The 22,368-nt window shown below is 44.9% G+C and overlaps 1 protein-coding gene across 4 annotated transcripts in view; it reads left to right on the top strand.

The window, feature by feature from the left end:
- The first annotated feature begins 5,682 nt into the window (after nt 1–5,682).
- Nucleotides 5,683–22,368, top strand: part of KAPP (kinase associated protein phosphatase) — a 58,525-nt gene continuing 41,839 nt past the window's right edge. For 2 of the 4 annotated variants that reach the window (XM_086499367.1, XM_086499366.1), the window contains exons 1-4: nt 5,683–6,020; nt 6,163–6,388; nt 6,522–6,685; nt 6,774–6,941. In XM_086499367.1, coding sequence (XP_086355493.1) covers nt 5,916–6,020; nt 6,163–6,388; nt 6,522–6,685; nt 6,774–6,941 — 663 coding nt within the window. In that variant the 5' untranslated portion in view covers nt 5,683–5,915. The remainder of the gene's footprint in view (nt 6,021–6,162; nt 6,389–6,521; nt 6,686–6,773; nt 6,942–22,368) is intronic. The other 2 variants (XM_086499364.1, XM_086499365.1) reach the window with 2 other exon arrangements.

Raw genomic sequence — 22,368 nt, 5'->3', positions numbered from 1 at the left:
AAAGGAATGCAAATCCTTCAAACAAAGAAGTTTCTACCAAGTTTGAAAGAAGTGGACTCAATCAGGAAATGAAAGAAAAAATAAAAAACTTGAGTTGGTTCATTCTGATGTTTGGGGTCCTGCAAGTACAGCATCACTTGGTGGCTCATTGTACTATGTAACATTCATAGACGATGCGACATGCGAGAGAAACTTTTTAGACCTTTTGCAAGACGTGTTTCGCCGAAAAGCATTCCTTCGCACAAGAGAAAATTACTTCTTTGAAAACTTTCCACTTGCATTCTAATGTTGGGCTCTCTTGATGCTCTGTCATGCTTAACATTTGGTCCACCATATTAGCATATATAAGTGCTCGTTTGAAGTCTAGACGTAGGTACGAATGATTCACATCATGATTGGAGGCTACATGCTCGGGTCTTTTACCACACTTGAGGTCAATACATAGCATCCTATGATGTGATCCCAGATTCCATTCACCAGTGTAAAGCTTTGTATGCATTCTAAAGTGGCTTCCGAAAACAACATATAGTCAATCACGCTATCACCATTGTGCTTTCTACATGTAAAGTCATTGGTGCCTTTCCATAAAGATACACCATTTGCAATGAGCATTCCAATACTATTGCACATATGTAGAAGCGACTTTCCATAGTGATCCGAATTCTTTTGCATCATTAGAACTTCGATTATACATGTATGAGTCATCCATTCTTCTTGAGACATGCGGCATGTCGACTTGTTGTGTGTCGTGTTGTAACGTATTTGTGCGAACATTCATGTCTCCAAAGACAATGACTTCACCATGGTCCTTGTAATGAGCAATGTCTTCCTCTAGTTCAACAAAGGGCTGATCTCTATCCATATCCAAGCAAGCATAAAAGTTGGAGTCATAGTGAGAAATGTAGCAACCAACCACAAACATGATGACCATTTATGGTGGGCTGATTTTTAGATAGATAGATAGATTGAATTATCGTCCACGGAGGTCAGATATGACCTATGGGACCAGAAGACAACACATTACAAAAAGGTCCCATTTTCCTGCCGTACGTGCTGCTCGCATCTTTTGTAGTTCTACCTTCTTCTGCTTGAGTTGGTAAGGGGTGTGATCTTCTGCAAAACAGATTCTAGTGCCCTTGAGAAGCCTTGATTTCTCAAGGAATTTAATTTGGTCCACTTTGGTCTTGAAAGTGAGGATCGCATGATTGGTGCGATGCTCATGTGTGATGGAGTCGATTGTTGTTGGATACCACTTTATCATGTGGGTTGTGGTTTGGATGTGGGCAATGGATTTGCGGTTGAGGTCTCTCTCCCCTTTCCAGTCACTTGGCAGCCCATCAATGCGAACATTGAGGGCGATCTCCTCTCGCCGTTGTTGTTCGCGTAGCGTGGACACGACATGGTCGTCAATCTTGTGGGTGATGGCTTCGTGTACTTGATTGTCTTTTTTGTTTTTGGTTGCATGTGCCCTTTCAAGCATCTCTTGAGTTAGTGGAAAGTGATATTTCTTTAACCTACAGCCACTGATGCAATTGGCACTTCTTGTCCATCCAATGTAGCATGGCCCCACTTGGTGATATAGAATGAATCACAAATGGTCCCATCACTCACTTTTTCAATTTATTGTTTTTGCTTAAGAGTGTAAACAAGCACGTAATCCCTTAGAACAAAGTCTTTCAACTTCACATGCTTGTCACGAAACTCTTTCATGCGTCGTTTTTTAGCGTATATTGAGACAACTACATTTAACCTAATTCTATTTTTTTCTAGGTCATCCAAACGGTTAGATCATTTATGTCATGTCCACTCCACTTTGTTTGCTCCTTGCAAAGTTGGAATAAAAAACTCTAGGTAAAATAGCATTAATTCCAAAAACAATGTTATAAGGTGTTGTCCCTAAAACATTCTTGTATGCAACTCTATAGCCCAAACAACAGAGTGCAACTTTTGATCCCAATCCGGTATATTATCATTTACAATCTTGGTTAAAATTGTACACAAGACTTTGTTGGTACTCTCGGTCCTCCTGTATTTCTTTGAGGGCTCGTAAGGGGTTTTTAACCCTATTTATAATTATGAGTGTGTGGCCCGTCCTCTGGATTTGGGGGGGGGGGAGAGATGGAGAGAGAAGAACATGTGGCATGTATGGCCCGCCAAAAAAATTTGGGCACACTTAAAAACCCAAACGTAGTCCCACTTACAAAACTGAAGTCTTACCTTTAAAAATTTTAAATTTAAAAGTGAGGGTCTTGCATAACGCTACATGCCTTCCAGATGCAAGCATAGATTGTACTTGGCCAAAGGCCTTCACTTCTCATTTGGTTAAAACAGCTGAGAGCTTCCTTCCTACATCCATGTTGGGCATATCTTGCAATTGGCGTGTTCCAAGAGATGACATTTTGATTAAAACATCTCATCAAAAACTTTGTGCTTTCATAAGGGTACTACATTTGACATACATATTACATTAATGGCAAGCACATCATGTTTCTCCAGTAGCCCCTGATCTCATCGAGAATTTTACCACCCATGTGAGGGTCTTGCATAAGGCCACATGCCTTAGCTTCAATGTGCAAGCATAGTCGATTACATTCAACAAAAGGGCTTTGCTTCATGTTTGATAAAAATAGCTCAGAGCTTCCATCTCATAGCCATATTGGGCATATCCTTCAATCAAACCGTCGCAAAAGACAATTTTGAGCAGGTCATCGAGAAACTTTATGTGCCTTTGTAAGGGCATCACATTTGATACACGTTTGCCCAAATCATTGTCAAGCACAATATGTTTCAAAGCATTTGACATTTTCCCAAAGCATTGTCAAGCACAATATGTTTCTCTTGCAGTCCTTGATCTAGTCATCCTGCATTCTCTCACCCATGTTAGGTCTTGCATAAGGCCACATGCCTTCAAGATGCTGGCATAGGTGATTACATTTGGCAAAAGGCCTTCCCTTCACATTCAGTTAAAAGATCCTAAAGCTACCTTCTCACAATAATGTTGGGCGTATCCTACAATCGACACGTTCCAAGACATGGAATTTTGAACATAAAGCTCATCAAGAACCATATAGCGGCCTTTGTAAGGGCACCACATTTGACGTACATAACAACCATAACATTTCTAAGTACAACTTGTTTCTCCAACATCCCTTGATCTCATCATGAATTCTGTCACCCATGTGAGCGTATTGCGTCAGACCACATGCCTTCAAGGTGCAAGCATAGGCGATTGCATTTGGCAAAAGGTTCATGGACCTTTTTGAGCATTATATTCCTGAATTTCTCAGAAATTCCAAAGGATTTTTGGCCTACACTTTGACAGTCAAAAGGCTTGGTTAAAAGCCTTACTCAAGGAGCCTCTCGTTGTTGGGTTGGAATCGTGCAATCAAAGCCCTTTCTAATCTGGTTTCTTCCAACCATTAAAATGTTACTTTCTAAGTAACTCTTGCTGCGTGACCCACTGGATTCTTCCCAAGCCATAATACATTGGCGTTGTAGAAAAGCTTCATTCACTTGCGAGTCAATTGAGGCATCATGTAGCAAGTGTAATGCATCTCATCTCCCAAACCACTTCTTTATGTCTTGCATCCATCTCGTGCTCAAGATCTTGCTTTTATGCGTCTTTTGAACTTTTTTGCTTGCTTCCCACGCAATTGTAGAAAGTCGATGTGAGGGCTTTTGACGCATCTTTATCACGTACTCCACAACCCTTTCCATGCCCATAACCTCAATTGGAAGAGATCCCACTCAAGAAGGAGGAGCATGTATGATGTTTGTGTCTTAACTTGGAGAAAGTTTGTAAGAAAACGCTTTTGCACATTCTCAAACTCTTTCCAAGTAGAATTTGAGATGCTCCCACCCCACACTTCAATTCCATAAATAAAGAAGAACCGGTGTCACCAATGTGTCAAAAAGGTACTTCTTGAGAACCCAACACTTGATGTTTCTCGCATTAGACATGTTCTCAAATGCATAGTATGCTCTCTTTCCCACTTCCAAACGACGCATAGCACATTCATGCCACTTATGATTGACCGGAACCTCAAGGCGGTGGTACTTAAAGTTCTCAACAACCTCAAGTGTCTCATTGTTGTACATAATGTGTGTGTGTGTGTGTGTGTGTGTGTGTGTGTGAGAGAGAGAGAGAGAGAGAGAGAGAGAGAGAGAGAGAGAGAGAGAGAGAGAGAGAGAGAGAAGCAGACAAAGAAGTCACCTATCATCCGTGTTGGTTACCGTATTGAAGTCACTTGCAATCAACAAAGGATGAGGAAATAGGTTTAAAGCTTGCCAACACAAAGTTTTGGCAAAAACAAAGTTGGAAGCATAAGGGAATTCCAAGGTGAGAGAAATCCATTGGTGGAGAGGGTCCCCCTGAACATCTGAAACGAAGGAAGACAAGCTTGTGAGGATCCCTATGATAACACCACCTTTACCATCTGTGATTTGTGAAGTACCGATTGTAGTATGTACTCAATCTCTTGAGATTAAACATGGGGACATCTCCCTTCTACTTTAGCTCCTGAAGACAAATAACTTCGACATCAGGTTGTATGTCAGACAACCAATTTTTTACGTGTAATGGGCCGAGTTAGGCCTTTACAATTAGATGTCAAACCTTAGGCTTGAGGGACATAATCCCCTTTGTTGATGGTTGCTTTCCTCTTTTGACTTGAGGATAGGACCATCTCTAATCAAATGCCCCTAGTTAAAACAATGGAAACAAGCATTAGGTAAGTTTATGTACACAATCCTTTGGTTATGCAAAGTGTTGCCTTCCCAATCCTTCACAAAGATTAATTCTCTAAGTTCATGCCGCAAATCAACTTCTACCAAAAGTTGTGGGTCCCATTTGAAATCAATACAATTGGTAGGCTCACTTTCCCGAATTGATCACCTACTGCTTTGGTCCACGGATAGAATTCAATGGGGAAGTCTAGTAGGTCAACCCACATAGGTACTTTAGTAGCTTGTCTCCTTTAGGGTCAAAGCCATTATGCCATGTGAAGAATGACATAGCAGTGTTAAAAATTTAAAAACCAAGACAATTCTCTTCTCATTCCCCTCTCTCTCTCTCTCTCTCTCTCTCTCGTTCACACACACACACACACACACATCCTTAATCTCAAGACAATTCTCCTCTCATGCCCTCCCCCGCCCCCCCGGGGCCACCCCCCTCACACACACACACACACACACACACACACCCCCTTTAACATTTTCTGTTTTTTTTTTTTTTGTGAGAATTACCTACAACTTTGAAATTACAACACACTCACCCAACCCTCGTAGGTGGAGGCAACTCGACTCTTAAGGTGAGTCTTCTCGGCCGGATAAGGATGGACTAGGGGAATAGCCCCTAAGGGTTACATGTCAAACGAGCTGTCAAGGGGGTTCAAACCCAAGACCTTTGAGACAAGGGGCTATTGCTCTACCAACTAAGCTACTCAAACCCAAGACCTTTGACACAAGGGGCTATTGCTCTACCAACTAAGCTACTCGTTGACATTCATTCTTTGTATTCTTACTATCTTATATTCTTTAAGATTTCTTATAGTTGATTTTGGAAAACCACCTCTAAAGGCTAGAAATAGTCATACAAGACGTCAAGGAGTGTCGATCCCACCACCTTTGGAAGTCATTTGATATGACTTTTCCAGCTGAGCTAGCGCTCGTTGACACACACCCACACACCCACACACAAGTTTTGCCTCCCTTCGTGACTGCAAAACAAAGTCCCTTATTACAACTTAAATAAACTGGATGTCCATTCTGTGTGTGGAGGCTGTCTAGCTTCGAGCTTGTCGTCTGTAAGAGATGTCGCTGCACTCCCTGTTCGCAAGGATGGAAGGCCAAGACAACAGATCAATCTGATATTGCGGAGCTTTATCAGGTTCCGGTGATGGAAATGTTGCACAATGTTGGATGAGGCGATCCTTGCAGCAATTTGCGTCGCTGTTGTGGTCCTAGTTTTCCTGGCTGTGTGGAAACTCTGGCATTGCCTAGCTTGGCACACAGAGCAGGTTTTTTTAATGTGTTTGATCGTAATCATCAGATTTGCCAGCTCTTTGACGTCTAAGAAATCCTGCATGTGTGCTTTTCACTAAGATCCTTTGTCGGGTTATCAAAGATGGCTAATCAGGGTTTTCTCCTGTCTGCTCTCAGAAAACTTGCCAGCCTAATGACGCCAATCAGCCCTTGATTGTTCAAATTGAACCAAATGAAGTGACTGAGCAGGAGGTTCTGGGTTTGGAGACAGGGCAGACATTGAAACGCAGGGCAGTGCCAAGCTTACAACGTGAGGACAGTAATCGGAGGATACGGGTTGCACAGGTGTTTGATTCTGGGGTTGTTGTTGAGGAGGATCACAAGCAAACAAAACTCAGCCGAGGTTTTATTAGTGTGCTTTTTGGTTTGCTTTTCAAATATGCTTCAAGCTGTGTGGTAATGCGCACCATTTTTTTATCCTCGCATTCGTTACCGTCTGAATTATTTTTTTTCATAGTCTTTTTTGCCTGAAACAGGGAGTACAATCAGCTTAGAAGTTGTTTCTGGGCCCTCAGCGGGAGCTTCTGCAGTGTGTTATCCCGGGCAGTCCCTTGCAATCGGTAGATTACCCACAAACAATCTTGTTGTAAATGACGCTGAGGTTTCTGGAAGGCATGCTTGCATTAAGTGGAACTCTCAGGTTCTTCTTGTTTGTTTCCATAAAACTTAGCAGCATCACTCTAGTTGTGTTTGCTATGCATGACTAGCTGGTGCTTTTTCATTTCTAGAGCTCAGCATGGGACTTTGTGGATTTGGGTAGCCTGAATGGTACGCATGTCAACGATCAGCTTGTGTCCTTGGATCATTCCAATGGCGGATCTGCTCGGAAACCTAGCCTTGCAATTGAACTGGCTAGTGGTGATATTGTTCTTCTGGGCTCCTCATCACGACTGCTGGTAAGTTGCCTTAGGATGGAACTGTTGGTACCGAGGCAGCCCAGCGATAAGTTTCCTCTATGTAGTTTTCTTGCATTTTGCACAGCCGGGTGGTATAAGGGCATATATTAATAGTTGTGTGTACAGTTTCTGAATCGTAACTTGTGGGTTGTTTTCACATTCTTTATGGTTGTTAAAGGATTATTAGCTTGAGAGATTGTTCTTTTGATTCTTGGAGTTGGTTTTGCTGCTTAAGTGTTTTGCATATGTCCATTAATCAATCAGTTCTAGGGAATTTCGACCATAATGTAATGGCAAAACAATATATGTACATATCATATAAGGTCTCTCAGCAGAGTCTTGTCAGCAAAAAATTCTCCCCCCCACTTTGTACCTTGTTAAAAATTTTACCAAAATCTGAGTCTGTAGCATAGTGCTCTCGCATCTTCTTAAAATCCTGATAATGCACTTCTATAATAGCGGGTATTTGTGGCTTACGAGACAGGGCATCCGCAATGTCTTTCCCTTCAAGTACATTATCTGGAAGCTAATTGAGAGAGGTTGTTTGCCCATCTCATCAGTTTCTCTGAAAACTTGGTTTGAGACAAGAAATACTTCAAACGATGGTCATCCGTGTACAATGTAAAATCTACACCAAGCAAGTAATGCTTCCATTAACTCAAAGCATGTATCACTGCTAAGAGTTCCCTTTTGATGCCAACCCTCATGCTTTGAGAGCATCCGGTGTCATAAACTGCTGACGTGTCAAGACACTGAAGAACGGAACCAACTTGTAGATCCCGACCGAGGAGCCTAAACCCTAAGAAGAAGGAGAAGCAATAAGAGATGTTTTACCAACTCTTGCCGAGTGGCCTATTTTTTTAAAGAAGAGTTCCCACCAACTAATGGGACCTTGTTCGATGGGGCCCGAGTGACACAAGACTATTCAAATAAAGCAGGACCCACTCACACGCACAAAAGATGCATAAAAACGTGATGACGTGGCGGTTGTACATAAGACCCGAAAATTGCGATGACATGATGACATGGCAGACTGTACATATAATCTCGAAAATTGCGCTCACAAGCTGTACGGATTTTTGAAAACTGCACTGACACACTGTACGGATTTTTGAAAATTGCACTGACAACATTTGAGCGCCAACTTTTTGACTAGTTGCTTTTGACTTTGAAGCTTTTCATGTAGCTGCTTTTCATGGCCAAGGGCCTTCAAATATGAGCCAAGGGCTCATTCTCTGGCATGCTTCAATACGAAGGTGCAGAGGGTGGATTGTCACCAGCGTGTGACTACTATCTATCCTTTTTGTTGATTTCTTTCTTATTATCTATTTACTTTCACTTTTTGGAAACACCCCTCGGGAAATCTAACTGCCCTGCATTGCATAGCTAGTGTGGAACTGTCCAGAGGGAGTCCAGGCCTGAGGGCAAGAGAGCACTAAGGTTGGACAAGGACTATGGTTAGCCAAGTGGGGTCATTGACTAGCCAAAGTGGAATCCTTTGCTACAGAGGCTACATTTCAGTTCTGGATGTGGCCGCAGTGTACAAAGAGGGTCGGATGACCTAGAAAGATACAATGGCAGCATCTCCTAAAATTTAGGGAACTGCTATTTTGGGACCTGAAAATGTCTTCGCGTCATTACGTGCAGTTTGACATGGGGATCATTTTGTTACTCTGTGGCCAAGTCAACAGAGGCTGCAGGTGAGATATTTTTAGACCCGAGGGTCTAAAGCGGGAAAATGCACAAATGAGTGACACTTGGCACTCTGAGGCCAGTTTACTACTTATAGAGAAGGCAAAAACGTGATTTATAGCTGGGAGGCTCATTTTGCAAGTCTCTGTCACAGGTTAAGAGCTATGGAGTGCTTGCTTTTCCTCTTATGCACAGTGCGGTGCCAGGAGTGATGCCCTGCACGCTACGCATTGCCCTCTCTCTCCCCTTTGGCAGTATGTTATGCTCCTCTAGTGGGCTCTTCATTTGACCAATGTACAGTTGTGTGGGTTCATGCGCGATTGCCGAGGCAAGAGCCTCTTGCACAGGTACTGGATTAGCTAGCGGCTAATCCCCCCGCAGGTACAGGTGAATTCGGAGAGGTTTCACGCCAGAAATCTCGTCCGATTCAAAGGGCAAGTAGCCCTACAGGTGCGGGAGCTCGAGGACTTGCTACGGATGCGACCGACACGCGAAACGGAGCCCGAAACAGTGAATTACAGCCTGCTGTGTATTTTTGCAGGTTTAGGGTTTTGGCCCTAAACGGACCCTAATACCCCCAGGAGGTTCGGGGACGCAAGGGGACCGCTGTACAGGTGATCTGGTGCATTTTCAGGGCTGAAAACAGAGAATTCAGCGTGCTGCAGATTCTCGCCAGGTTTTGCAAAGCGCTCGTATGCGTCGGGAAGGTCGGCCAATGCGTGGGAATACTGACTGTGAAGGGTTCTAGTACAGTTATGCTACCGAAATCGGGCTGGAACAGTGGAAATTCAGCCGAGTTTGTGCGGGGCAGCTTGTAGGAACCACAACGTTTATTCCCTCTTTTGAACAATAAAGAAATACCGAAAGGGGCGCCTAAGTTAGGGGCCAATCTGGTGTCCGTCTACTCATACAGGTGCAATCTAGCAGCCTGTATCCCTCTCCCCTTTGTTGTGTCTTGAAAGTACAGGTAAAATAGACGACTAATAATGGGTGAAAGCTAAATCAAGGTTTAAAGTAAAGTCTACCGCCCTTTTTGGATTGAACAGGCCGGTTACATGGTTCCATTGCCGGGATTAAATCACTTTTTCCCATAGAAGTGAGCCTTGTGCAGTTTTGGGCTTGAAGACACAGGGGATCATAGACCAGACACAAGGAATTGCAATTATGGCTGACAGACCAGATGATGTGACTGAAGAGGTTTCCTCTTCACAGGGTCAACAGACACATGAAGTCCTCAAGACCACCACAGACAGATGACGATATATTCAGGACCCAGTTGGCTACTGCTGTGGCTATGTTCACACAAGTAATGCAGAATCCGAGGTTTTTTGCCTTTCTGCAACCTCCTGTTCCGTCTCAGCAAGTTGGGTCACTAGTTGGGTCACTGGATCATATTCAAAAGCCTGTTAAGGCTCGAGCACAGGTGATTCATACCGCACAGTCAATGGAAACACCTGTACACTTGACGGAGAACATGTAGTCTCCACAACCTATGCCTAAGGTGCAAGAACAGGTGGCTGAGATGCCAGTCTCCCAAGCTGTACCAGTTCAGCCCGCCACCTTTCAGCAGCCTATAGCTGGTTCTAATGGGCAGGGAAGCAACTTACAGGCTATGCAACAGGTCTTCCCACCACCTTCAGTACACCCTGGCTATTTTGGAGGTGGATCGGTATTCCAGAGCATGGCTGGTCATGCACCTGGAAATCAGTTTTACACGCCAGGAACAGTGTTTGGGGGTGCTCAAACGATGATGCCTAACCCCATGTACAGTGTCATGGGTATGCAACCAGGGTTTCAGAGCACTCAGGGCCAATTTGGGATGCCACAGGCAAATTTTGGTATGGCTAGAATTACAAATCAGCAGCCAAATATTGCATTTCCAGGTCAAGTTAATAGCGGCCAAGGAACACAGATGAACCCTAATAGTGTTCCCATGTTTCAATCACTTCCATATGACAATTTAACGCTGCTGGAGAGGCCAACTCTGTACAAAGAAGGTGGCAAAGGTGTGACATTCACGACCTTTACAGGGTTTGATGACAGGAAGAAGGCTCTTTCATTCCTCCAGCAGTTTGACAAGGCCTATGCAGGGGGAAACTTTACAGAGGCTTCAAAGGTCCGCAAGGCAGCCACTTTCTTGACAGGGAATGCAGGACAATGGTGGACAACTTTATTGCTTCAAGGGCAAGCTCCGTCCACATGGATTTGCTTCAAGCAGATTTTTGCAGCAGCATGGTTATCTGATGACTTTGAAGCAGATGTCATGACAGAATGGCACTAGCTAAATGCTGCCACTTGCAGAAATCTGGATGATTACAATCGGAAGTTTTGGAAAGCTCTACTTCCAGTAACTTCCTATAGGTTTGTGCCATTGACAGAACAGATTGAAAAATACTGTTGTGGCCTACCTAAAGGATTGAGAAAATACTGCACGAAGACAAAAGTCACTACTTTGACGCAGCTCATCGAGGTAGCAAACACTGGCAATGGTTTGCTCAAGGGAGAAGATTGTGAATTTACACTGGCGTCAAGGCAGGATCAGGCAAGAAAAATTCAGCCAAGAAGCACGTTCCCAATGAGGCTCCTAAAGGGACTCAGGAGTCAGCCAACGCAGGGAAAGACAAAGCTACAGCTGAATCAGAAAAAGGACCAGCAAAGAAATGGAAAAGACGTTTAAGACAAAGCTACAGCTGAATCAGAAAAAGGACCAGCAAAGAAATGGAAAAGACGTTTTCCTCGCAAGTCAGAAGAGCAAAAGAAAGTCCTGAGGACAGAAAACAAATGCTTTATATGTGAGCAGCCTGGCCACATTGCTTACAACTGTCCTACAAAGAAAAGGCCAGCTGATTCTGAAGACAAGGAGGACAGGAAAGGAAAGAAGCCCATGGCTGGTCTAGTGCCAGATATGGTGGGCGACAAGCCAAATTCAGATGCAAGTGAGCTTTGCAGAGCATGGGGAAAGGTCAGGGATCAAACAGTGCTTATCTTCTTTGATCCAGGTGCCAAAGCCAACTTCATTTCCCCAGAATTGGCTTCAAAGTTGGGAATCAGACCTGAAGAGATGGGGTATACAGCAGAGGCAGGTTTGGCATGTCCTGGCCATACAGAGGCTGTGACACCCATCATTGGAAAGTTGCGTCTACATATCCAGTCCTATGTAGATGTTGAAGAATTTTACATCATGCCACTGGACGGATGTGATGTGTTGTTAGGTATTCCTTGGTTGTTTCGCGTACAGGGAGTCATGGATGCCTACAACAAAAAGATCACTGTACAGAGCAGGGGAAAGACTCACATTCTGGATGTAAAGCTTAAAGGAGAGTCCATTCCTACTGTATCAGCTTCTGCTATTACTTCTGTAATGAAAAAGCATCTTTCTGCGTACTTGGTTTTTGCACGTGAAGTGTCAGATTGTGATGAATCAAATTTATCTGTGCTAGATAAAGAAAGGTCAATGTTTTTACAACAGTATAGTGACTGCTTTTCCGATTCATTACCATCTCAATTACCGCCAGAGAGATCCGAGGACCATGCGATAGATTTGGTGCCAGGCAGTAGCCCACCAAATAAGCCTCCGTACAGGGTTAGTGCGGCTCAGCAGAAAGAGATAATGGGCCAAGTACAGGAGCTGTTAGAAAAGGGGCTGATTCAGCCCAGTTCATCTCCATTCTGTTCTCCAGTGTTGTTGGTGCAGAAAAAGGATGGCTCATGGCGTATGTGCATCGACTACCGTGCACTCAACAAGAATACCATCAAGAATAGGTTTCCTATACCTAGAATTGATGATATTATGGACAAATTAGAAGGAGCAGCTATATTTAGCAGGATAGATCTAAAGAGTGGGTACCATCAGATCCGCATTAGATCAGAGGATGTGCACAAGACTGCTTTTAGAACGACGTTTGGCCTTTACGAATTTTTAGTGATGCCCTTTGGTCTCACAAATGCTCCTGCTACGTTCAATAGGATGATGGACATAATTTTCCGTCCACACCAGCAGTTTGTTGGTACATTCTTTGATGCATGATAGTCTATTCAAAGAATGAAGAGGAGCATAGGCATCACTTGGCCATTGTGTTCAAAGAGCTACGTAGTCATAGGTTGCTCATTAATGCAAAGAAAAGTGTTTTTAATGGAAGAGATTCACTTTCTGGGACACATTGTCTCAAAGGATGGTGTCAGAATGGATCCTGCAAAAGTTGAAGCGATCAAGTCATGGCCAAATTTGAAGACGGTGCATGATGTTCGAAGCTTTTTGGGACTATGCTCCTATTACAGAAGGTTTATCCGAAATTTCGCTGAGATTGCTTCACCTTTACATGCTCTTCAAAAGAAGGTAGTCACTTTTAGATGGACACAGAAAGAGATTTCAGCTTTTAATCTCTTAAAGGAAAAGATGACTTCAGATCCAGTCATTGTGTTGCCAGATCTTAGGAAGTCATTTGTGGTCCAGTGTGACGCCTGTGGTAGTAGCATTGGTGCAGTGCTAATGCAAGATGGCAGGGTAGTAGCCTATGAGAGCAGAATTTTGCAAGGGCCAGAGATGACCATGCAGGTCTATGAGAAAGAGTTACTGGCTGTGATTCATGCGCTCTTAAGTTGGAAACACTACCTGCTAGGTGCAGACTTTGTTGTCCAAACGGACCATCAGACCTTGCGATACTTCTTGACACAGACAAAGTTATCTGAGAAGCATATGCGATGGGCAAATATCTTGTCCATGTTCCATGTTCAGATTGTGCATGTGGAAGGCAAGAAGAATGTTGTGGCTGATGCCTTGTCTAGGAAGCCACAAATTTCAGCTGTGTCAATTCCTTATCATCATGAACTTGATGATATGAGAGAACAGTATGAAAATGATGAAGATTTTGCAAGGGTCTTCGAGCAACTAATGGATGGACAACGTCATGAACACTATCTTCTTAAAGACGGGTTCATGATGATGCATGGCAGATTGTGTGTCACAAAGCCATTGCGACGCAAAGTTATGGAAGAGAGTCATGTCCCACCGTATGCAGGGCATCGTGGTATTGATTCTACAGTTAAAGCGGTTGAGACATTCTTCTACTGGCCTACATTGAGAAGAGATGTGGATGCCTTTGTGCGAGAATGCCTAATATGCCAAAAGGTCAAGTTTGACAGGCAAAAGGCACCAGGGTTATTGCAACCACTACCTATTCCAGATAAACCATGGGAAAGTATTGCTATGGATTTTATCTTTGATCTTCCGAGAACGCAGACAGGAAACGATGGTATTTGGACCATTATTTGCAGATTCAGCAAACAGGCTCATTTTATTCCTGTCAGGAAGAAGATAAAGCCAGATCAAATGGCACGCTTGTTTATGAGCAATATTTTCAAGTATCATGGCATGCCACAGTCGATTGTTAGCGACCGTGATCCACGCATGACAAGTTTGTTATGGAGAGGCTTGTTTGAGAATATGGGCACCACGCTCAAATTCTCTTCGTCATTTCATCCTCAAACAGATGGGCAGTCAGAAGAGGCAAATTCTACTGTCCTAGATCTGCTGAAGTGCTATGTGTCAGAGCATAAAGGAAAGTGGGAGCAGTATTTGCCATTGGTGGAGTATACATACAATAATACAGTGCATTCATCAACTGGCAAAGCACCTTTTGAGATAGTTGAAGGTGGCAAGAAAGTTCCTCCCATACTGCATACAAAGGACAAGATATTTGAAGCAGATAAGTATGTTCAGGACATGGATGAAATGTACAAGAAGGTCAAAGTGGCCTTAGAAAGGACTCAGGCAAAGCAAAAGAAAGCAGCTGATCGTCATTGTCGTGAAGTGGTATATTCACTTGGTGATTGGGTGCTTTTACGCTTTGAAAAGGCAAGGTTAAAGAAGATGAAGGGCAAGGAAAGACTGTTTCCAAAGCTCAGCATGCGTTACTATGGGCCTTTTCAAGTGTGCGACATAATCAGTAATGTTGCATATAGGCTGAAATTGCCTGACAGTTGGAAGATTCACAATGCGTTTCATGTGAGTCTTCTCAGACCCTATGTGGGTGATGTGCCAGAAGATATGCAAGCTGAAGATCAGCCAGAAGTCGAGGAACTTGACGAGATCTTGGTCCCGGAACAGATTTTGGCACACAAAGAAAGGAAAGTGAAAGGCAAGGTTGCTAGGCGTTACTTGGTAAAGTTCAGAAACTATCCACCAATGGATGCTAAGTGGATGGAAGAAGGTGAACTTGCAGAGTCACCAACTGTGTTATCACTTTACCTTGAAGCCTTCGATTTGCAACCTACCTTGACCCCTTGAGTTTCAAAGCTAAGTGGATTGTCAGTGTGGCAATGGCTTCTCAAACAAATGATGTACATGGTATTTAAAGTGAGCTCAAATGAAATACCTGTTACATGAATGTTAGAGCTGTACAGATTGTCAGTTTGGCAATTGCTCTTATGGAATGTCCAAAAGTTTGGTTAGTGCTATAGAAGTGAGTATTTCTTGTCACTTTGTCAAGGATACAGTGATTGCTTCTATTGAAGAGTACATGTGTAACTGCATTCTTGAACTGTCGGTTTGGGTATGCTCGAAAGTGTTACGGGATCCAACGTGTACTATAAGACAGTGGCAAAATGTGCAGCTACCATTTTGTCATTACAAAGTTAGTGACTCAAAGCAATGGCAGAGTGCGCAGCTACCACTATGTCATTGGGACAGGATTCACACGCAGGCAATACATGAGTCGACGAGGTGTTGAATACACCAGGGTTGACAATGAGCATGTATGTGTCGTATATGTGTCGACAGGTGTTGAATACATCAGTGTTGATAGTAAGCATGTACGACATAGATGCAAACGAGGACGTTTGAGATTTCAAGAGGGTGGATTGTCACCAGCGTGTGACTACTATCTATCCTTTTTGTTGATTTCTTTCTTATTATCTATTTACTTTCACTTTTTGGAAACACCCCTCGGGAAATCTAACTGCCCTGCATTGCATAGCTAGTGTGGAACTGTCCAGAGGGAGTCCAGGCCTGAGGGCAAGAGAGCACTAAGGTTGGACAAGGACTATGGTTAGCCAAGTGGGGTCATTGACTAGCCAAAGTGGAATCCTTTGCTACAGAGGCTACATTTCAGTTCTGGATGTGGCCGCAGTGTACAAAGAGGGTCGGATGACCTAGAAAGATACAATGGCAGCATCTCCTAAAATTTAGGGAACTGCTATTTTGGGACCTGAAAATGTCTTCGCGTCATTACGTGCAGTTTGACATGGGGATCATTTTGTTACTCTGTGGCCAAGTCAACAGAGGCTGCAGGTGAGATATTTTTAGACCCGAGGGTCTAAAGCGGGAAAATGCACAAATGAGTGACACTTGGCACTCTGAGGCCAGTTTACTACTTATAGAGAAGGCAAAAACGTGATTTATAGCTGGGAGGCTCATTTTGCAAGTCTCTGTCACAGGTTAAGAGCTATGGAGTGCTTGCTTTCCCTCTTATGCACAGTGCGGTGTCAGGAGTGATGCCCTGCACGCTACGCACTGCCCTCTCTCTCCCCTTTGGCAGTATGTTATGCCCCTCTAGTGGGCTCTTCATTTGACCAATGTACAGTTGTGTGGGTTCATGCGCGATTGCCGAGGCAAGAGCCTCTTGCACAGGTACTGGATTAGCTAGCGGCTAATCCCCCCGCAGGTACAGGTGAATTCGGAGAGGTTTCACGCCAGAAATCTCGTCCGATTCAAAGGGCAAGTAGCCCTACAGGTGCGGGAGCTCGAGGACTTGCTACGGATGCGACCGACACGCGAAACGGAGCCCGAAACAGTGAATTACAGCCTGCTGTGTATTTTTGCAGGTTTAGGGTTTTGGCCCTAAACGGACCCTAATACCCCCAGGAGGTTCGGGGACGCAAGGGGACCGCTGTACAGGTGATCTGGTGCATTTTCAGGGCTGAAAACAGAGAATTCAGCGTGCTGCAGATTCTCGCCAGGTTTTGCAAAGCGCTCGTATGCGTCGGGAAGGTCGGCCAATGCGTGGGAATACTGACTGTGAAGGGTTCTAGTACAGTTATGCTGCCGAAATCGGGCTGGAACAGTGGAAATTCAGCCGAGTTTGTGCGGGGCAGCTTGTAGGAACCACAGCGTTTATTCCCTCTTTTGAACAATAAAGAAATACCGAAAGGGGCGCCTAAGTTAGGGGCCAATCTGGTGTCCGTCTACTCATACAGGTGCAATCTAGCAGCCTGTATCCCTCTCCCCTTTGTTGTGTCTTGAAAGTACAGGTAAAATAGACGACTAATAATGGGTGAAAGCTAAATCAAGGTTTAAAGTAAAGTCTACCGCCCTTTTTGGATTGAACAGGCCGGTTACAGTGGATAGCCTCAACTTTCATTGGATGCTAACACCCTTGGATGAAACAATGTGTTCCAAGAAGTGTATCTTTGGCAAAACGAACTCACTCTTCTTTCCGTTGATTATCAATCTGTGTTCCCGCAATGCTTTGAACACTTGTGTCAGGTTTTCTTGATGCTCTTCTTGGGTCTCGGAGAAAACAATGATGTCATTACAAGAGGTATCTACATATTGTCTATGCTTTTGAAAGATTCTATCCAAAATCTTGTTGAACGTTGCAGGCACTAGAGCATGGCATCTCGTTGGATTCGTTCAGTCGATCCTAGTATCTCCGAGGGAAAGGTTATAGGGAGCGAGGGTGGTTTTGTGGCTGTGCCTGGCCAGGGTGAGGTAGTTTTCTCATGTTAGGTATCTTCTGGCCATATTTAGTCCTGTGTTTTGGTTGTCTCTATAGCCATGTATGTTCCTCTAGACGCAAAGGATTTTTCCCTTCTCTTCCGGGTGCTCCGAGGTGTTGTTTGTAACAGGCTTGGACACCCAAGCGAGAAATCTATAGCAACACACAAACTGAAATTGTGTAACAGACTTGGGACACTCCAAGTCGAGAATCTTTCACAACACATAGAGCAAACTGAAAGAACTGAACAAAACTGAGAGAGAGACGACATTGCACAGCGTAATTCCGTGCCTAGAGAGATTGGCCCCAAAGACTGACGCCCCTTTTGGTATTTCTTAATTATTATTGCTTCACAAAGTACAATGTCCGAGGGTCCTCGTCTCAACAGTGTTCCCAAGCGTATCTGTTTGAGACTTGAGGCCCTGGCACTTTGTTTATACGCCCTGGGCCTTTCAAGTTTCAAAGCAGTGTACGTGAAAAGCTTCAAGTCTAAAAGCATCTGGGTCCCAAAAGATAGCGCTAATGCTGCTAGCGCAAATCGTGGAAATCCGTACAGGTGCCACGTCGGCAGCTAGCGCGAATTGCGGAACGTCCATTCAACTCTGCCACGTTACCATCTCCAAGCGATTTGGGGGTTCTTGCTTTATTTTAATCTCTATGGAGCCAATGTCACAAGACGGGTACCACGTGCCAATAGAAAAGAACAGACTGAACAGACCTTAGCACTCCAATAAAAACAGAACTGTGAGAGAGAGACGACACGCGACACGGAGTGGTGAAATTCTACCCAGAGAGTATTGGCCCCAAACCTTGGCGCCCCTTTCGGTATTTCTTTATATTGCATCAACACAGTACAAGCTGGTACTCCAAACTTTGCACCTTCTCTAGGAAGCATGCCAGACAATGAGCCCTAGCCTCATATTTAAAGGCCCTTGGCCTGAAAAGCAGTTACAGTAAAAAGCCTTTAAAACTCAAAAGCTTCTGGTTTAAAAAGCAATGCCAAAAGCTACCAGCGTAATTTACGGAAATCCGTACAGCCTGCCATGTCATCAGCGAGCGCAAAACGCGTAATTCCGTACAGCTTGCCACATCATCATGACATTGCAATTTTCAAAAAATTTGCCATGTCATCAGTTTGTGTGTGCGTGTGTGGGTCCTGCTTTATTTGAATCCTTTGTCACTTGGGGCCCCATCGGACGGTTTCCCTGTAAGTTGGTAGGACTTCTTCTTCTGTTACTTGTTCTCTTAGGGTTTAGGCCCCTCGGCCGGCATGTGTAAGTAGGCTCCATTCTTTAGGCTTTGACACGTCAGCAGTTTGTTACATCTCCCCTTCTTGAAAGAGAGTAATCGTTCGCGATTACAACATATTTGCAAAACAACTCAAGTTAGCTCAAAAATTTCCGAGGGACATTCCGAGGGACAATCAGTTTGCTCTTTTTATTAAGGAGTTAGCTTCTCCTTTTTGCTCTTTTGATCAAGGAGTTAGCTTCTCCTTTCGGCTGTTTTGATCAAGGAGTTAGCTTCTCCTTTCGTCCAGATCGGAACACTTGATATTCCGGCGTAGTAAAATTAGCCATCACACCTAGACCGTACTGATCTTCCACGGGTGTCTTGATGCACTAAAATTACATACCCAAACAATCTTATCCAATCAGGAATATTCAGTAGTTGACACATCACAATGCAACTCAAATGCTCGCATATGCATGCTACAAGACATAGAAACATAAAGTTGCCGATGAACACTCCTCCCGCATAACCTAATAAGGTCCGGGCCGGGAGATATTCAACGACTCTCTCATCACTCCTCCCGCATAACCTAAAAAGGTTCGGGCTAGGAGATATAGAGGCCTTTTACAACCAAACGCCCCCCAGACCGCAGCCTGCGTCGTTTGGAGGTGCTGAGAGTAACCACTGCTCAGACTTCTTAATACTCCTCCCACATAACCATCCAGGTCCGGGCCGAGAGTCACAACAACAATACTCTCCCCCGTAAAATAACCACAAGGGTCTGGGCCATGAGTAAAAACCATAGTTACATGGGACGGCGGGTCGGGGTCGGGAACGGGGTCGGGACGGCAAAAGTCAGGAAACGGGGACGGGGGTCGGAACGACAAAAAAAAAGGAGAGTTTTTTTGGCATTTTTTGACCTACACACATGCCACACACATAGAGCATCACCTTGACCATAAATTTACACTAAATAGACCAAAGAACACGAGTCATATAGGCTGAAATGTGCTAATAAAACATCGATGATCGATGGATACAAAATGAGAAGTGCATGCCACAAGGACTCAAGAGTCAAAAAGCCTAAAGGACTTAGGACAAGCCTGAGGCCTCAAGGATAACAAAAAGTACAAAGGGCTATGTAGTAGGTAGAGTCGTAGACTCAAGAGTCTAGACTCGAGAGTCGAGTGATCAATGATCATCAAACTCAAGAAGTGCTCGCCTGCTGAATCTGCACATCGTCGTCGTAGTCGAGGTCGTCAACAACATATGAGGGCTCTGGCTCCGGAGGCTCGCATTGAGGCTCGAAATCCTCCTCTAGCTCCTCCAAAAGAGTATCGACCATAGATGGATTCTCTTGTGCCATCTCCCACTCAGTGAAAGGATCTGCCTTGTGTGTGACGCTCTTGGCAAGCATGCGCAAGTTAGCGCTCACAAACACCAAATCATTGGCCCTCTGAATCCCAAGGCGATTCGTCTTCTTAGAGGCAATGTGGCTGTACACACTCCATAGTTGCTCCAAGCAACTAGTGGTACATGCTTGGCTAAGGACACGAACAGCCAAGCGCTGCAAATGTGGGCCATCTCCTCCATAGTCCTCCCACCACAAAACCGAGCCAATCTTGTTGCGATCAAGCTGTGCATCTGCACATCCATAGGAGCCATTCTTTTGCCTGTAGTTGAGTAGCTCGTCTCTAATCTTGCGCCTAATGTCACTGCTAGGCTCAAGGCGCTCCAATGCAAGCCGCCATCCTTTGCTCACCTCCTTGTCGGTCTCTTGACGTCTTCCTTGAAACTCAGGGTCAAGCACATAAGCTGCCGCATGAAGTGGAGAGTAGTATCCATTCCATCTCGACTCACACAAGCCATGAATCTCCGCATACTGAACAGGGTCAGGCACAAGCTTCTCAAGTGCCTCTATCATCCGATCCATGGCTTCGTAGACTTTGCCAATGCATGGCTGCAAGCCATCCACCACTCGAAGTAGGTGTAGAATAGGCTTGACCATGGCGTCAAGAGTCTTCACCTCCTCCCACCAAGCGGCGTCGTCGGCCCATTCTCGGCATTTCAATCCTACTGCTGATGTAGACTCCGGCATGGCCTGGAACTCATCACTGAGAAAGAGGCCCCTTAAGGCTCCGCCACATGTAGACAAGCGGCCTAGCATAAGCCAATTGAATGCAAATCTTGTCTCTGAATATTTGAGCAAAGACAAGTGGCTCCTCTTTGAGAATTCATGGCGCACTTTTTGATGGTTGAGCACAAAGGAGACAATTCGAGAGGCGTCACCAATGGTGGGTGAAATCCATGACAAGTTCCCTATGTCCTTGAGGAGGTTATTGAGGCAATGCGCCATGCAAAATGTGACATGGATGCTGGGATACATGCCCTCAATGATAGCTCCGGCTGCCCTATTTGACGCCTCTCCATTTGCAACCATACAAAGGACATTCTCCGGGCCGGTGATCTCTATGGTGCTTGTCCACTCTGCAGCAAGCATCTCGGCGGCCTTGCCACTATCGGATGCATCATGTGACTCCACAAAGTACATCTCCCCCCGAGAGTAGGCCACCACCCCGTGGATGGACCGCTTGCGGGTGTCGCTCTATCCATCTACAAGAAGAGAGACGCCATTGGTCTCCCACAAATCCTTTGTTGCTTGGGCCGCTTGCTCCACGGCAAGCTTCTCTTTGTCAAGGAGGGTGGTGCGAAGCCTCTCCGATGAAGGTGGCACATAAGAGGAGCCATATTCCCCTATTTTCGTAACCATGGTTCGAAAGTACGGAGACCTATCCACACAAAATAGAGCATGTTGCGTTAGTATGGAGAGTCGAGAAATTATAACCCATTATGAATACAAAATGGAAGATTGCAATGTGCATATGCCAAGGGAAACTCACCGCGAAGCATGGAAGGCAATGTGGTCGTGGAAGAAGAATCGGGCAACCGACCTATCCACCTCTTCCTTCAATTTAGGATTCCAATTTTCGTTGAGAGTGGTTCGGCGATGCGAAAGGGAAGAGGACGGTGTAGATCCATGGCTCTTGAAGGTTCGAGAGATGTCGTCAAGGTTGGCTTCCCTTTGCTCTCGCGGTGTCGCCGTGGCGGAGGGATCAACGGCAACAAAACGGCCCCTCTTGGCCGCTTCCGCAACCTCATACACCGTGAGTTTCTCAAGAAGATCCAAGCTCTTCTCGGGAGCTACATGAGGGCAAAACTTCACCTCGTGACCGGGTTCATGAAGAAGATGGGCTCGCACTTTGTTTGAACCACCCGATCTCTTGTATGGACATAGCTTGCACGTCCATGGTGTTGCACCGCCACCTTTGCCACGCGAGCTAAAGTCGACTTCATCCCACCACGACCACGTTTGCACGGCGGGCCTCCTTCGAGAAGAAGCGGCTTGAGAAGTGGAGTTGGCTTGAGATGACATGATGGTGGAGAGACTCGAGAGAGTAGAGCTTAGAAGTTAGAAGGGTTAGAGGAGAGCTTGTGTGGAGAGAGAGTAAAGGAGAGCTTCAAAGTGGGTAGAAGAGGGAGAGGAGAGCTTCAAAGTTCAAACTTGAGCCTTGAGCTTGAGGGAAATGGAATGAGCATTGAGCATTGAGACTATGAGTATTAAGAGGCCCAAGGGAGCCTTTTATAGCCTCCCAAGGGCCAAGGCTTAAAAAATATGGCAGTTGGGGCTGCACAGAGCCGTTGCAAACGGTAAAAAACGGCCATTTTTTTGAATCCGACCCCGGCCGACCCCTGCCGTCCCCGTCCGACCCCGGTCCGTCCCCCCTGCGACC

The sequence above is a fragment of the Adiantum capillus-veneris genome, chromosome 24, assembly GCF_014529385.1.
Source record: "Adiantum capillus-veneris isolate H3 chromosome 24, ASM1452938v2, whole genome shotgun sequence".
In the NCBI taxonomy this organism is placed as follows: domain Eukaryota; kingdom Viridiplantae; phylum Streptophyta; class Polypodiopsida; order Polypodiales; family Pteridaceae; genus Adiantum; species Adiantum capillus-veneris.
The sequence above is the reverse complement of the archived record's forward strand: the minus strand, read 5'-3'. Positions and strand labels throughout refer to the sequence as shown.